Source organism: Chenopodium quinoa, unplaced genomic scaffold (assembly GCF_001683475.1).
Source record: "Chenopodium quinoa cultivar QQ74 unplaced genomic scaffold, ASM168347v1, whole genome shotgun sequence".
Lineage (NCBI taxonomy): Eukaryota > Viridiplantae > Streptophyta > Magnoliopsida > Caryophyllales > Amaranthaceae > Chenopodium > Chenopodium quinoa.
The window spans coordinates 2,303,546-2,320,190 of record NW_018743099.1 but is presented as its reverse complement, the minus strand read 5'-3'; the positions used below and the strand labels follow the sequence as shown (position 1 = coordinate 2,320,190).

At 36.1% G+C, this 16,645-nt stretch overlaps 1 protein-coding gene across 1 annotated transcript; it reads left to right on the top strand.

Annotated features, from left to right (window-relative positions):
* The first annotated feature begins 10,505 nt into the window (after positions 1 to 10,505).
* LOC110731878 (glucuronokinase 1-like) lies at positions 10,506 to 16,193 on the top strand. The gene is made up of 6 exons (XM_021911789.1): positions 10,506 to 10,901; positions 13,148 to 13,297; positions 13,425 to 13,613; positions 13,697 to 13,813; positions 14,827 to 14,987; positions 15,719 to 16,193. The coding sequence occupies exons 1-6, from the start codon at positions 10,701 to 10,703 to the stop codon at positions 15,963 to 15,965; spliced, it is 1,065 nt and encodes a 354-aa protein (XP_021767481.1). The 5' UTR covers positions 10,506 to 10,700; the 3' UTR covers positions 15,966 to 16,193.
* The last annotated feature ends 452 nt before the right edge of the window (positions 16,194 to 16,645 follow it).

Below are 16,645 nucleotides of genomic sequence, written 5' to 3'. Positions count from 1 at the left end.
AAGCATGCTAGGCTTTACTTAATTAATTCCAAGTAGTATCATGATAGGTATTGGTTGAAAATTGTTGATTGGATTGATATTGGTAAATAATTTGTGATGTGTAAATTAATTATGGTGAATTGGTGATTGGAATTATTTATGTTGGCATGTTGATTATGAACCACGCTTTTATTATTGGCATGTTAGAGAGCATGATTAATTAAACTAAGTGTTTAATTTGGTTTGGAATATAAAAAGGGAATTTTATTATGGTTCATATAATTTTTATTGATGCTTTAAGCATGGGAATTGAGCTATTTAAGTGTCTTAGTACACAGGAATAAATTATATTGCAGTGCTTATATGCACTTAAGGTGTTTCTAACACCGAGGGATAGGATTTGCGGCGTATTATACGTTTAAGGTGTCTTTGACACCGAGGTAGAATAAAAAGAGTTCAACTATTAAATTTATGTGGTCACTAATTATTCAAGAATTAATAAATTGGTATGTTTGATTGCTTGAATGATTTATGATGTTTGTTTGTGCTATGGTTTGAGAGTCATCACCAAGTCTAATAATATGTAAACAACGTAAAGTGAAAGAGATTGCACACCAAAACTCTTGGAACGTATATACCTGGAGTATGAACATATGGGGGGAGTTATGCGACTTTATATTTGACCATAACTTCTACTGGGAGTACAGGACGCTGTATTTTCCTTTTATTATTATTATTATTATTATTATTATTATTATTATTATTATTATTATTATTATTATTATTATTATTATTATTATTATTATTATTATTATTATTATTATTATTATTATGCGCAGGACATCCAGTCACTTTTATGTGACATTTGCCTACCCGGTTAGCTCCCGGTGTAATTTACCTCAATTTATTTGAGGCAGGGATTTGGTTGGAAACCCGTTCGATGTGTAATCAAATTAAAGGAACATTTGTATTGGTCTAGATTAAGTGTTGAATGTTTTGTATGCTTGTAAACAAGTGCAACGAGGTAAGTTGTGTGATGATAGGATGAAAGCATGTTAGTGTGTTTTTGTTACGCTTATGTACTCAGCATTGCTGATTGTGTGTTTGTATGTTTGTTTGGCCTTGTCTTTACCTTGACCCTACGACGACCCATTTCTAATGGCAAGTAGTGGGGACAAGTAAAGATGAGCTTTTCAGGTGATGAAGCATATTCATGATACGAGTGAAGAGCAAATCATGCTAGTTTCCATAGGAATATGATATATTTATTTGCTTTGAATATTATTTATTTTATTGTGCTCATGAGACTAACGCAAAGGTTTTTAATATTATTTGGTTTAAGGGCCTACAATGGTTCCAAGTTGTAGGTTGACTTTGTTTGACTTTTACTTTCGTTGGGTTTGACTTTTTTAAAGTTGACTTGTTTTTAAATGGTTTTAAAGATAGTCTTCCGCTGTGTGAGTCTTTGATATTTGTCTTAGCCGTTATCACAGTGTCGGTAATGTCTTAAATTTTCCTTTTTCGTATTTTAAAAGGGCAAAATTGGTATTTTAAAGGAAAGGAATTTCTAGGGTGTTACAAAGTGGTATCTGAGAGCTTTGGTTGAGATTTTTATTACCACTTAAGCTAAAAACGTATTTTAAAGTGTTTAGTTTTAAACTTGGCCAAGTGCTTATTTAATTAAGTGCAAGCCATCAGTTCTGTAGTTGTCTTCTCTCGGCGATTTGCTGTAGAAAACTTGCTCTTGAATTTGTTAGAAAGATCTTTCCAACCGGTTATCGAGCCTTCTTTCACCCCCCCTTGGTGATCCACGCTTGTGCAACACCTTTGAGAGTTGTTGGGAAGTACTTACACCAAGTAGCCTCGTACCTTGGGTTAAGGTACATGTGCCCCTCGTAAGAGGCGATATAGTCCTTCGGGTCCGAAGTACCGTCGTAAGTGATGTGCATCGGGATTTTCACCGTCGGCACATGCTCTTCCAATATCCAGCTTTGGAAGGGCGAGCTGGTGGGGACCATTACGACCTTCCCCTTTTGTCTAGCCGTTGGGACCTCGCTTCTCCCTCTTAGAGAGGTGGAAGTGGTTTTCGTCCTCGGCTGAGACGATTTGGGGTAGGGCTCGGTTCCCTCTGGGTAGGCGAGGCAACTATGCACGCTCATCTCCCTTGAGCCTAGACATTCGTGAACGTTTAGGCGAGCAGGCTCTAGCCACGCGGAGGTGGTGTTGCTGCTTTTGTAGCTCTTGGAGTCCCGGGTTTTGGAATTGTCAAAGAACTGGGGGTTCCTTTTCCTTTCCCGCTCGGTCCTCCAAGTGTCCTCCTCATACTTCTCCCCGAGCTCCCTGAAGGATGGGGTTCGACCATTCTCCTCTTGACCAATCTTCCTTCTCAGGTTTCTTGGCGGAAGAGGTGAGTGATCGTGGGGTGTCGGTGGAAAGTTGCCACCTTGGGCCTTCATGAAGTCCATGAAGACCACAACAGCTCTCGCAACTTCCTCCGTAGAGGGCCCCGTTTGGGGAGTTGTTCTCGGCTGAGAATGAAAGCTTTGTGGAGTAGGACTTTTCGCAGTTCATTGATTCGGCCGAGACGAGCTTGTCGACTGGCGAATATGCTGCGATGGTGACTTCTCCGATGCTACCCTTTCCGGGGAAGAGGGAACTTTCGAAGAAGGGGAAGAAGGTTCCGATGATGGTGGAATCAGTTAATTCACTCTCACCGTAATTAGGTCTCTCCTCGAAGAGGAAGGACCATTCTTCTTAGCACTCTTGGCGCTTTTACCACTCTTAGTCATGTTTCTACTAAGATTGGTTGATTTTTGGCTTGTTTTTGTGTATCTTCCCCACAGGCGGCGCCAAATTATTTCGGTATGAAAACAATAGGACCTTCAGCAAGCCCTTTTCGAGGGAGAAGACTGATCTTGGTCCAAGTGATGACTGGGCCGAGGATTTCCTGCACAGCAAACACACGTAAACTGGCCTCGGGGGTGGTTGCCGAGGAAGGCCCCTCCGATGCTAAAGTCAGTTCAGTGTATTGAGAGAGAAAGCTATGCAAGAGAATTAATTGCTTGAAGCTTAATGTGCACGAATGATAAATGAGGCAATTGAAGGCTTTTATACCTTGCTCAATTGATGACTGGGCCGCAAGTCAGATGGGCTTGGCATGCTGACTGGGCTTGGCTGACTTAGCATGCTTTTGGAGAGTTGAACCTTGCTTTGGGCTTTTGTAATTAAATCATTTGGACCGGCCCAATTAAGTTGACTGAATTGGACCCAAACACTCCATATTGGTTAATCTTCGTTTAGTTGTAATTTTATAATAAAAATGAGACAATTGAAGGCTTTTATACCTTGCTCAATTGATGACTGGGCCGCAAGTCAGATGGGCTTGGCATGCTGACTGGGCTTGGCTGACTTAGCATGCTTTTGGAGAGTTGAACCTTGCTTTGGGCTTTTGTAATTAAATCATTTGGACCGGCCCAATTAGGTTGACTGAATTGGACACAAACACTCCATATTGGTTAATCTTCGTTTAGTTGTAATTTTATAATAAAAATGATAAAAAAAAAAAAAAAACATTTTTATCTAAATGATTTATTGACTCGTATAATGATTTATAGGGTTTTTTTTTTTTTTGTTTTTTCTTTTTAAAGAAAATATGGATTGGGTTTGCCCTACGGCAGGGCAAGTATTAGCTTGCAGCTAAGTTACTACCCTTACCTAACACAGATGCTCTTTAACTTCCATTTGTTCCACCACTTTAATGCCCCCCTTGGGTCACAAGGTTGCATTGCCAAGCTCGGCAATAGCCCTAACTTTGTGGACAATATATTAATTTAAAAATATTGCTGTAATTCATCTATATGGGAGTTTTGTACATTTTTTTTTTCTTTTTACTAGTTTCCCTTTGTTTGGACATTTACTAAAGCATTTTGATCTTACTTTCTAAAAAAAAATTATGCTGTTCTACAGAAAGTCAATAACTCTGATATAAATTACATGTCCACTTTCCAAACTTAGGAAAATCTAGTATAGAATAAAGCCGTGTTTATGATGGATCCACATTATTAGTGTATACTGTACATTGATAGGAAGTTAGGAACTACCCCCCCCCCCCCTTTTTTTTTCTTTTGAGACATCACAAAAAACACGAAAGTAAACAATCTTGAGATGTCTATTGAAACCAATAATTACAGTTGCAAAAATAAAAAAAATATAAATATTATGTTTCAACAAAGAATTTTCTTCTTTAATCCCTTACATCACATAAAGTCTTGCACGAGAACTTTGAGAAGAGTTAATATCTTAATTCAAATCTAGTCTAATACGAAGGATATATTAAAGGAGTTGTTATTCCAACTTTCAATTACAATTTTTAAACCTTAAAAAAAAAAAAATCTAAGAACTCACAATTCTGAAATTTTGATAATAATAATAATATTTTAAAAATAAAAAGTGATGGTCCAATTGTTGCAAGTAAGTCATTGCATGTTGGATTTAGTTAAGGGTGTATCCACAAGCAGTAGCAAAAGGCCTGCTGCTAGAGGTGTCCACCGTGCGAGTCGTGCGAGCTGGGTTAGGGTTAAATGGGTTGCGGGTTGGGGTTTCATGACACATGACACGACACATGTTGGGTAGGGTGGGCCGGGTCGTGGGTTGGGTCAGAGAAGTTGGACACACCAGGGTTAGGTTCGTGGGTTAGACCGGTCGTGGGTGGGTCGAGCTAGGTTCGTGGGTTAGACAGGTTGTGGGTGGGTCGAGTTGGGTTCGTGGGTTAGGGTAGGTCGAGGTGGGTTAGTGGGTTAGGGTGTGTCGAAGAGTGGGTAAGTGGGTTAGGTGGGTTTGGGTTGAGCTGGGTTCGTGTGTTAGGGTCGGGCGGGTTCGTGGGTTAGGGTCGGGTGGGCCAAATGGCTAAATGAGTTGTGTGGTATTTTAATTTTTACAAAATTAACAATTTGATGGCTTGCCTAGTTGCTCTTAATTAAGATGCCTACGTATCCTTATATCATAAAATAAGGAATCAAAGCCAACGTAGTTCTTATATTGTACTTCTTTTGGAATTTAGGGGGAGGGGGGGCTTGGACCTATCTTTAGAAAACTAAAATTTAATTTTGCAATTAAATTGTAATTTTCAAAAAATAAGTTGCCTACGTATCCCGAAAGAATCAAAGCCCACGTAGTTCTTAACGTACCTGATTTAGACTTTTCTAGCCACCCATGTTTGTTGCATCATCATCCCCGGAAGCTGCATCATCCGTTGACGACTTCAATATCATCACAGAATCATCTTCATCGTCTTCGTCTTCCTTTAAACCTTGAGTTCTTCTTTCAGCTTGATTCCAATCTTTCTTACAAAAACAAATTTGAATGCTTTCCGGAGTTAAGCGAGATCTTTTTTCATCTAACACTCTTCTACCTGCACTAAAAGCAGACTCGGAAGCAACGGATGAAGCGGGAACTGCAAGTATATCTTTTGCAATTATCGCCAATGTAGGAAAACTTTTTTGATGTTCTTGCCACCATTTTATAATTTGGAAGTTGTTGTTGGTCTCATGTTGATATGACAAATAATCATTAATAGCAAGTGTTGAAGAAGATGATGATGAGAATGATGTAGATGCTTTGTGATTTTTTTTTCATAACTTTATCAAGAAAACCAAATCTAGAATCGAAAGTGCTAGTAGTTGTTGGTGTTGCTAAATCAAAACCATAAATAGATGCATAATGATCATAAAGGTCTCCCAAAACATATTTGCAGTTGTTAATATATTCACTAACATCATAATCGATACTTAAACTTGTATAATAAAATTCTAAAAGATTTTCCAAACCTTCAGCTTTGACACCGGGGTCAAGAATAGCAACAATTCCATAAATAATTGGAAATTTCACTAAAATAAGTATGCCACTTACGTTTCATGCTATCAAGAACGGGACGATGGTCCATCACTCTTCAATCTTCATATGCTCTTCGATGGTGTGAACAACTTTAACACACTCAATTATGACTAAATGAATGTTAGGCTCATAAATATAAGAGAAAATATGAGTTGAATTATCAAAAGCATTTAAAACAAAATGAACAAAAGAAGCATTAGTCCAATGACTTTCGGTTATTAACTCAGTAGGATCAACACGAGTCTCATTGTAAAGTTGGGTCAAAATGTCACGATACTCTATAGCATCATTCAACAAATTGAAAGTAGAATTCCAATGGGTAGGGGTATCTATAGACCATTGACTTTTTCTTAAGACCTCTCTCTTTACACATAGCTATGTACTTTCTTCTAACTAACTGAGTAATCCTAATCCATTATATAGCTGTTCTAATTGGGTTTAGCAATGGTTGCAACTCAACGAGACCCTCTTGAACAGACAAATTCAAAATATGAGCACAACATCTAACATGCAAGAGACTACCACCCAACAACAAATGCAATTCGGAGTCATATTTCAAATAGTCAATACACTTTATGTTTGCAGTTGCGTTATCAAGAGACAAAGAAAAAACTTTATTATTCAAGTGGAATTCTTTTAAACAATCCAAAATACGAACTTTGATGTTAAAACCGATATGCCTTTCTTCCATAGCTTGAAAAAATAGTATACGTTTTTGAATAAACCAATCATCATCCACCCAATGAGCAGTAATGCAAAGAAAAGGTTCGCCAAAACTAAAAGTCCATGTATCACTTGTAAAACTAATACGACCATCAAAAGTACGAAATAATTCAATCAAACCACTCCTATACTTATAATAAGAAGTTTGTGTATAACGTCTTAGGGTATTTCGGAAGACACGAGCAAATGCAGGTTGTAATGCAACTTTATTAAAATGCTCAACGTTTGCATTTTCACTGTAACTAAAAGGGTATTCATTAGCAATAACTAAAATACTCATTTCATCAATCATTCTATCTTTATTATAAATGAAAGGTGTACCTTCGTCGGGTAAATGATTCATGTATCCACCCAATTGTGTTTGGACGGGCAACCCACCCCCCGAAAGGACGGGGGCCATTTTCGAACAAGTCGTGTTTATTTTTCAAATGCCGACTCAAGGTTCTGGTTCCATTTCCCGTTTTCCAACTATATGACTTGACATTTGCACCTAGCGCCTTGCAAACTAGGCATGTACACGTGAACCTCTTTGGTTGACCAGGTTGGCACCCCGAGGGTGTGACGTCAACTCGTTCAAAATGTTTCCACACCAAAGAAGTTTGTGCTCGACCTGTACTTTCACCGCCACCACCTTTCATAAATCAAATTATTGAAATTAATTTTTAAATGCTATTCATGAAAATAAGCTTTTAAATTTTAAATATTTTAATTATAATTATTTAAACGCATTTTTCATGGTAGTTATAAATCATAAAAAATTGGAAACTAAACTAACTTTACAATCATTAATAATAGTTTTTTTTAAATATTCATAACAATAAAAATTAAATTAGAAATTACCTTGAGATGAAGGTTGAGATGTTGGTTGCGATGGAGGTGGCATAGTTGAACTCGATGATTGGTGGGAGAAATGTTGTGGTGGAGACGTTTGAATATTTTGCCCATCTCCTAAACCATAATCTCAATATTCATTGACAAATTGGTTTAAATTTTCCATATTAATTTCATACGAAAAATTTGCACCACCACTCCTTTGGCCACCACTTTGACTCCTTCCCATTCCTCCTCTTGAGCCCCTTTTTTTTTTTTTTTTAATGATTACTAATTATAATATGGAGAAGAACTTTTTTTTTTTTTTAGAATCTTAAGAATACTAATAATAATATTAAGGAGATTTTTTTTTAACAAAAATAAAACTCTATATAACACTAAATAACATTTGAGAATTTGAGAACAATTAAGAATTTTTGAGTAAGAGAGAAAGAAAGCTTGAGTTGTGTGGAAATTTGAGTGAAATAGAATTGGTATGTATAGGAAAAATTGAGGGGATAATCATACAATACAAAAAAATAGCCAGTACGCTCAAAAAACTAGTTGTTACTAACAATTAAAAGTAGCTGTTAACTTTGTTCATCAAATTCATTAAAAAAAAAAAAAAAAAAAAAAAAAAACTAGTTGTTAGTTTTGAAAAAATATTTGGAATATGACTGTTAGGCTAGGCGAGTTGGGTAGGCTGGGCCGTGCGTGATGGATCGGGTTGGGTGGGTCGAAGTGGGTTGAACGAGTTGGGCCGAATCATGTGGGTCAAAATGGGCTAGGCTAGAATTTTTGGACCCACGACACACCCACCATTTCAGACGGGTTGTGCCAAGTCAGATCCGGGCTGGACCCATTTGACCCACCAGCGTGCAGTCAGGGTGGTCTGGGTCCATCCCGGTACGATGGCCACCTCTACCTGCTGCTCTATGAAGCCAGCATATGCCACCCCAAATAAACCCAATTGCAATATTAATTGCCAAATCTTCCAAAACTTTATTGCTCCCAATTGGGTCACAAGCCCACGCTACAAGACTCAGCAATTCTCTTACCTTTAAATGAGTATGTGAATGTATATAATCTTCTGTAAATGATCGATGTGGGAACTTCTTTATTAACTCTCACATCCCCCCCTCCCCTTTAAATTTAAAATTTGGCTTTAGTTTTTGTAAATTGTGTATCCAGTAGGATAGTAGATTGATCTATTAAGGTTTTCTAAAGTACGAGGTTTTGTTTAGAGGACTTTTACACCGACTCCTCAAATACCATGTCTTTTTGTTGGCTCATTGGTTGTAGAGTATTAATTATTTTGAATATTAGTTAAATTTTTGTGTTAAGCATGTATAACGACACGTGTTAAATGAAAAATTAACTTGAATCCAATAAGTCTTTTTTATAAATATAAGAGGATTGTGAAGGATTATCTATAAAAATGCATCTAGTGGGTTAAAAATACAATTTTGGTATCATTGAAATATTGAGAGAATGATTCACCAATGTCAACTGGATTTTCAATACATACAAAAGTAATTTCTTAAAAACTCAGCAGGATGATTATGTCCATATGACTATATTAAGTAATCAAACTTTTTATTGTTTTCCGATGTGGGACATTTAGAATATCTAATTTGATTTACTCTCTCCTTGTTCACTTGCTCTTCTTTAATCCGTTTGCATGTCCGAACTCGGTTTGAAATCCAATGTGAAAAGTGATCTTTAAGTATGTTTACCAATAATCATTTTAAAAGTAATGGGAATTTGATTCAATAGTTTACGATTAGGTATTGCTACTGGTACCATTTTAAAAGTAATGAGAACCTAACATTGTTACGTAGTTGTTTTGTAACTTGAATAAATAAAAATATTATTACCAGTAATTTATTCAAGATCGTGTAATAATGTTGTTATCTATACTAATATATTAAAAGGCGTTCTTAAAAACGTCTCTACGCCACGTAGACCCCCTCACTATGTCACGCCACTCACTCAACTCCTTATTATGGTACATCATCCACTCAATTTCTCAATATGCCACATCACCCGCACTACCAACAATATTCCATGTTGCCTCAACTATATTAAAAACAATTGACCTCTTTGAAACAACGTTTTTGTTTAACCATCTAAGCTAATAGTCAATTATGCTTTAATGTTGCACACTATTAAATATTATACTATAAAAGTATTGAAAATACATACTACATAAACACTATTAAATATTTAAATGCTCTTAAAAATTAGCAGTTGCACAAATACAAAAGTAGTATCATAGGGCAACGCCCGCACTACTCATTAGTTTAACATTAAATGATATCATAATTACTAGATTTTAAAGTCTAGCTTTTCAAATTTGTATTAGCATTCTGGGTCGTGCAATGCACATGTTGTATTTAGTTTATAAAGGAGAAGAAGGTTTGGAAATTGAATATACTTGTAGAATATATTAAGTTGGAAAAAATTGCACTACACAATATTAATACATGTAGTGGCATGAATGCATGATGGTTTGTGTTTTGTTAGACTAGGTATAGATATCTTAAAGAAAATCATTCAAATGAGTCTCATGAGGATGATCGCTAAACCTTAGGGATATGAGATGGGAGCGATGTTACTACAATATTACCTCAACCTAATGAGTATGAGTAGGGGTTCTAATTGAGCAGGGCAATTCGTGAGCAGCTCGGTCAACACTCGGCCAAAACTCGATTCAAGTTTGCTCGTGCTCGCTCGAATAAGCTCGAAACTCGATAAGTGTACAAGAAATTCAATATTTTCTATTCTTATATCTTTAAGAACAAAAATTTACCTTGACACTTAATAAATTTAAAATAATAAACTTAAGTAGGAAAAATTTATATAAAGAGAACAAAACATAATCAACAAATATTTGAAATTCAAGAGACCTAAACCTTTAAACGAGTAACTCATGAGGAAAATTAACAAGCACAAGTCAAGCAACCCTCTACTCGTGATCGACTCGCTCGATTAGCACCCCTAAGTACGAGGGTAATGGAAAAAGGGTAAGCGTGATACTCCGTACAAAAGTACAATAATATTAAAAATGTATTGTGTTAGTTTCGCAATGGATCAAAACAACTGTAATACTTAAAAAAAAACCGGACTAAAGACGAGTTTCATCTATATCCAAGTTTAGCTCCCGCATCACTCTAACTATCCAAATCCACCGAAACACATCAAAACTCCTTTGCTTTGATTCAGGATCTTTGTCAACAACTCAACATTTCAAACACATCAAAAGGATCCGCCATTGATAGAAGCATAACAAAAAGATGAACGATCAAATCATCTCACACAAGGCTTACGCCAGAATTGGGCTGCTGGGAAACCCAAGTGATGTGTACTACGGCAAAACCATCTCCATTAGTATCTCCAATTTCTGGGCTTCTGTTAGTTTGGAGCCTTCTGATCATCTTGTCGTCAAACCCCACCATTTTCATGATCTTGTTCAGTTTCAATCTCTTCATCATATGGTCTCTTTCTCTCTTTCTGGGTACAATTTATTTATCTCAATTTGTATGGTTTTAATTTACTGTTAGAATGATTTTTCTGGGGTTTATATTTAGACATTGATGAATTGATGTATGCTTATTCACAATCTGATTTTGAAATTAGAGATGTTGAAATTGACCCGACTCGAAATTGAACTGATTTGAACCCCCAACTCAACCCACATGGATAAACTGACCCAACATAATTTAATGACACGACCTGACTAGACTCGAGCTTTATTCGTTAATAGGATCACCTTAATGATTTGTGTTGAAATTGCGAGTTAATGGATTGTTAGTGCATTGTGCTGAAATTCTGTTGTTTAGAATCTGTGTTTACTTGATAATAAAAAGTGTGAGGGATAAATAGGATGTACCCTCAAATGCTGTAATTGAATTATTAGAAGCCAGTGATGAAGGTACATTGTGTAGTTTTTCTACATTTGATCAATATACGAAGTAGTTCTTATCTATAGTTTTTCTACATTTGATCAATATATGAAGTAGTTCTTATCTATGGATGTATAGTATTGGTAGTGGTGACTGGTGACTGGTGGTATATTAGATGCTTTTAGGGGGCTTAGCTCTGGTCCGAGGAGATGTTGCAGACCAGATTCTCTTTTCATAGCATTGATGATCTTCTCAGTGTCACTAATCTTTGCAATTACCTTAACCGTTACCTAGCGCCCATGTCTTTGGAGTTACTTGTGTTTTTCTACACTAGTAGCTACTTGATTGTGAGCAAGTGCTGGATTGCTTGAAGTTCAAAGTCAATGGTTCTGTCATAAGGTAGTCTAGTTCTTTCTCGCCAAAGTCTATTTGGAGCTGAATTGCTGCTAGACAATTGTGCTTGTTTCTCAATGAAAGCTGTACTACATTTTCCATGTAAAATATTAGCGAACAATACCTTAGAATACCATTTGTATCTCCAAATAGGCCTAGTAAATCAAAATCAGTGCAGACTTAGTTTATAGAATGCTTTCATTCTGTTAATTCAATGCATTGTGTTGCTTGAACTAGGTTATCTCTAGAGACTTCCCTTATTAATATTAATAGCAAAGATTCCATGGAGACGATGGGCTCTTAGGAACATTTTTAGGTTTTGTAGTCTAACTTTGAGGCTGGATATCTTTTATTCTCTTAATCCATTTATAGTCCTAAATATTAAAGTTGCTCCTACCTGTAGCATTCATTAGGACCATAGTCAATTAGTCATGTATTTGATCATTAGGGAATGTTTCCAACCTGGAGCAACAGATAAATCGGAGTCATTCCAGATCCTTGCTGTAACTTTTAGAGGTCTGATGGCTATTTATGTAGGAATGACCTTGGCACCTGGAAGGCAGAAGTTCTGCTGGTCCAATACTTGATCTGTTGACGATTATGTTTTAGATTACTTCTTTTCAATTGGCTATTGTGGTACTTTACAAGTTATAGGTAGAGGGGTTTTGTTCCTCTTTCATCAAACTGCAGGAAATGATTGTAATGAATTTAGCTTCTAAGCATTGAACAGATAGACACCTTTTATTTGTTTCTTCCTCCTAGTTTATGTTACTGAGCTAGTTAAACTTTCTTTGGTCTCATTCTATTTCACTATTTGTGTTTCTTTTTCTCTGCATATGTGATTGCATTTAGTGGGTCTTCTCTATGATCCCCTTTATTCACAGAGTTCAAAGTTGTTATAGCTGCTTATCTATTTCATTATGATAATATTGACAATAGACTATATTTATTTGAGATAGTCCTGAGTTGGAATTATGGATTGGTTTTGTTGCATCTTTGATGCTCATATTGGAGCTGTTTTAAAGGGCCTTCCAATCTGCAAATAGTCCAGTAGAGGCACTTGATGTCTTGTTAATAGTTTCCAAATGCCCCTTATTTTAGAGAGTCAATTACCATGTTTACAATCAATCAGATCAATCAATCAATCAAAGCCTTAATCCCATAATTGGGTCGGCTACATGAACCAAAAGTGATTATTTCGTATAATCATCTACAAAAATCTTCCTCCTCCATCTCTTACAATCACATGACATAAGCCAAAATTATCATGTTTACAACTATTATAAAATTGGTTTCATACAATGACTGATGAACTGTTTGCTCAAAGTTAGTGCAAGTACATAAAGAGGGGAGAAATCTATCTTTTTCTGAAATTTATGCTATGATTACCATCTTATAGTTATGCTTTGTCTTAGCTTATAAAAGATTTATAAATCTGTCTACAGGTGGATCGTTTAGAGAATGAGGGTTTCTATGGAGGGGTGCGTTTGCTTATGGCGATCTGCAAAATTTTCTACAAATACTGCAAGAAACATTACATTGATCTTCATGAGAGGAACTTTACCCTATCGTATGATACAAATATTCCTCGGCAGGTGAATTTTTCTCTTTTAAATTTGTTGGTTATGTGAAATTACGTATGTTGTGTGTGTTTCTTGGTTGGTGCATGAAGTTTATGTCAATCTACAGCAGTATGCAACTAATTTATTTTTTGACTTTTAGACAGGACTTTCAGGTTCTAGTGCCATTGTATGTGCTGCCCTGAATTGTATGCTTGACTTTTACCAAGTCAGGCACCTGGTTAAAGTAGAGGAGAGACCTAATCTTATCTTGGACGCTGAAAAGGAGCTTGGCATTGTGGCTGGTCTCCAAGACCGCGTGGCACAAGTTTATGGAGGACTTGTTTTTATGGTAAAGATTGACACATTTGGAAGAACTTTCATTTTAACTAATTTTATATCTTTCTTTTCCTGAGGTGGACTCCTTTTTCGTAGGACTTCAGCAAAAATCACATGGATAAACTGGGACATGGTATTTATACACCAATGGATATCAGTCTGCTTCCTCCTCTCTACCTCATCTATGCTGAAAATCCAAGTGACTCAGGAAAGGTCAGCAGAATGTATTCATCTATGTCTAATGTCCATTGTCATCTCCAGTTCTTTTCTTGTATAACATCCTCTCGCATCCTCTTTCCTAATGCTGTTACTGCAAACTGTGATAACGACACCAGGACCTCTGAACCAGTAATAAATATCTATAAATCATACTTTTGACAAATAGAAACTAATTGGTTATTCATAATCCCTATGTCTCTATTTACTTGCTACAAATGCTTTTTACACTGTTTCAAAGAATCATGAATAAGTATAGAGAAATAAGAGGTGAGAAGGTGTTGTTGTGTGGGGCCTTTATAGAAAAAGTAGAGAGAAAAAAGCCTGCCTGAAAAGGTTGTAGCAAGAATCCAAAAGGGGTTCATGTAGCAAGTAATTTTTGGAGTAAATATCTTTCTTCTTCTTCCTAATCTTAAGGATAATTTGGGATGATTGGTCATTCTTCAGTAAGAAAAATTCAAATGATATCCTTGTGCTTTAAGATTTTCCATTTAGTACTCAAGAATATATTGTCCTCCTCATGTTATCCTCAACTTTTACTGTATTGTCATTGACAAAACCATTCGACAAAATGTTATAAACCTATTTTTGCTTGTAGATTTCCATTACCACCCAGTACCCCGTTTAAAGTGGCAATGAAATTTCTGATGAAAAAGAGACATCTGGGGGTGTGCATCATCATGGACATGTGCATGGAACATTTCCTTCACAAATACCTATAATTCATTATCATTACTAATTTACTACCATTTATAACCACCACCCACTAAGCAGGCTGTTGAAATGATATAAGATTCTAGCAGTCTTGTTTTACTTGTGATCTAGTTCATTGTATAGCTTGGTGATCTTGCTAATACATGTGTGCAAATGTGCAATGCGAAGTAAGTTGTAGACCTGACATCCTCTGAAGAGACCTCCCAACCATTTTTCTTAGATTGCCTAGAAGTAAATTTCAGCCTTCTAAATAAAATGATACTTCAGAAATTTCTTTGATTTTATGTATTGAATAGGTGCATAGTACTGTTAGAAAAAGATGGCTAGAAGGTGATGAATTTATAAGATCAACGATGAATGAAGTTGCAAGTTTGGCTGTGGAGGGAAGACAAGCTTTACTGGACAAAGACTATGAAAAATTGGCATCTCTGATGAATCACAATTTTGACCTCCGCAGGTAAAGTGTTTGCATTACGTCTGTTATATTTGCCACATGCAATTGCATAATTATTGCAGAAAAGATACTTGTCCATTAAGTTGTTTGTACATAACCAAATCAAAAGCAACACACACACACACACACACACACACACACACAGTATTTTAATGTTGTTTTTGACTTCTGAGCTACACTTAGAGAAGAATTGTTACTCACCTAGTCGGACATGAGTACGTGTCCAACTGTCCTTTCCGGCTATTTTGTGAAAATTTTGCTTGTTTTTGGCACAAGTTGAAGTATCTTTGTATCCATACTCAAGTCAGAATATCAAGGATCCTATATGGTACTTGAGGTAAAATGAAGAGTGTTAGCAATATACTTCCTCGGTTCTTTTTTACTTGACTTGTTCCTTTTATCATGCTTGTCATTTTGTCAATGCAAAACTTTAACGTTCAATAACTTTAATTATACATAAGTAAAAATTATTAAAGTTATATGTTATGATAGTACTTATTGAGATGAATTCAAAAAGATCTCACATGAATATGTTTTTTCTTACATATTATTCACAAAAGACGGTCAAAAGATGGGTGGTGAATAGTGTAAAAGTCAAAGCGGGTCAAGTAAAAAAAAAACGGAGGAACTAGTTTTTATCACTGTCTGACTGTCCTAAGGGATCATGTTAAATTACCATGGAAATGTTATGCTATTGTATGTAACATCATTTGCATGCATTGCTATCTTTGCAGAAGTATGTTCGGAGATGATGCTCTTGGGGCTATCAATATAAAGATGGTGAAGATAGCACGGGAGGTAGGTGCTGCGTCAAAATTCACTGGAAGTGGAGGGGCTGTGGTTGCATTTTGCCACTGGGGACCCCAGCAAGTTGAGCTTCTGCAGGAGGCTTGTCAGAAGGCTGGTTTTATCATGCAGCCTGTTCAAGTTGCCTCGCCAAATTTGAATGACCTAGATTTTGGAAGCTCGCATTCTACATGATACAGCTTACTATTAAAACTGTTTGCCCAAGAACACATTCCTTCATCATATTCTTCCTTTAGTTTTTACAGGCATACATCTACATAATTTTCTTGCAATATGCAACCACAGGCATAACATGTACTTAGTGAAGGTTCTTGTTTTTCAAGTCAGTGCTATAGCTTTTATTTGTTTTATATTTCAATAAATGCTGTAATTTGGCTTAAACTCGATTCCTTTTTAATTTAAGCACTTGAGTGATCCATCGAGTTAGAAGTTATAACTATATACTAGTAATATATGTCACGAACTGTCCAACTGGATGGGTTGATCATAGGAGTGAGCATAACAAGGAACGTTGTAAAAATTCACTTGCAGGTTCGTTTCATGTAATCACCCACAATTTTACAAAGTTTGTAAGTAAAATTTTATTATATTTATAAATATTTCATTAAATTTTACATGAATCTAGACTATTATACAAAATTTATAAGGGGTCGCTTGGTTGGATCATTTGGAATGGAGTTAGAATTCATTCCACCTAGTTTTTTGTTTGGTTGAGGTTTTTAGTAATAGAATCTCATACCCAAGGTGTTCTAATTCTCTCCCATACAAGGTGTGCTAGTAATTATTAAATTACTCAACTCTTAAACCAAGACCCTTTTACGGGTTAATTAGCCTATTAATTGTCTTACCTAAAA

Excerpts from the sequence above, each read along its gene's own strand:
- LOC110731878 (XM_021911789.1), top strand. The coding sequence starts at position 10,701 with ATGAACGATCAAATCATCTCACACAAGGCTTACGCCAGAATTGGGCTG. Across the intron at positions 10,902-13,147 it reads TTCAATCTCTTCATCATATG|GTGGATCGTTTAGAGAATGA; the intron begins GTCTCTTTCTCT and ends ATCTGTCTACAG. Across the intron at positions 14,988-15,718 it reads CACAATTTTGACCTCCGCAG|AAGTATGTTCGGAGATGATG; the intron begins GTAAAGTGTTTG and ends CTATCTTTGCAG.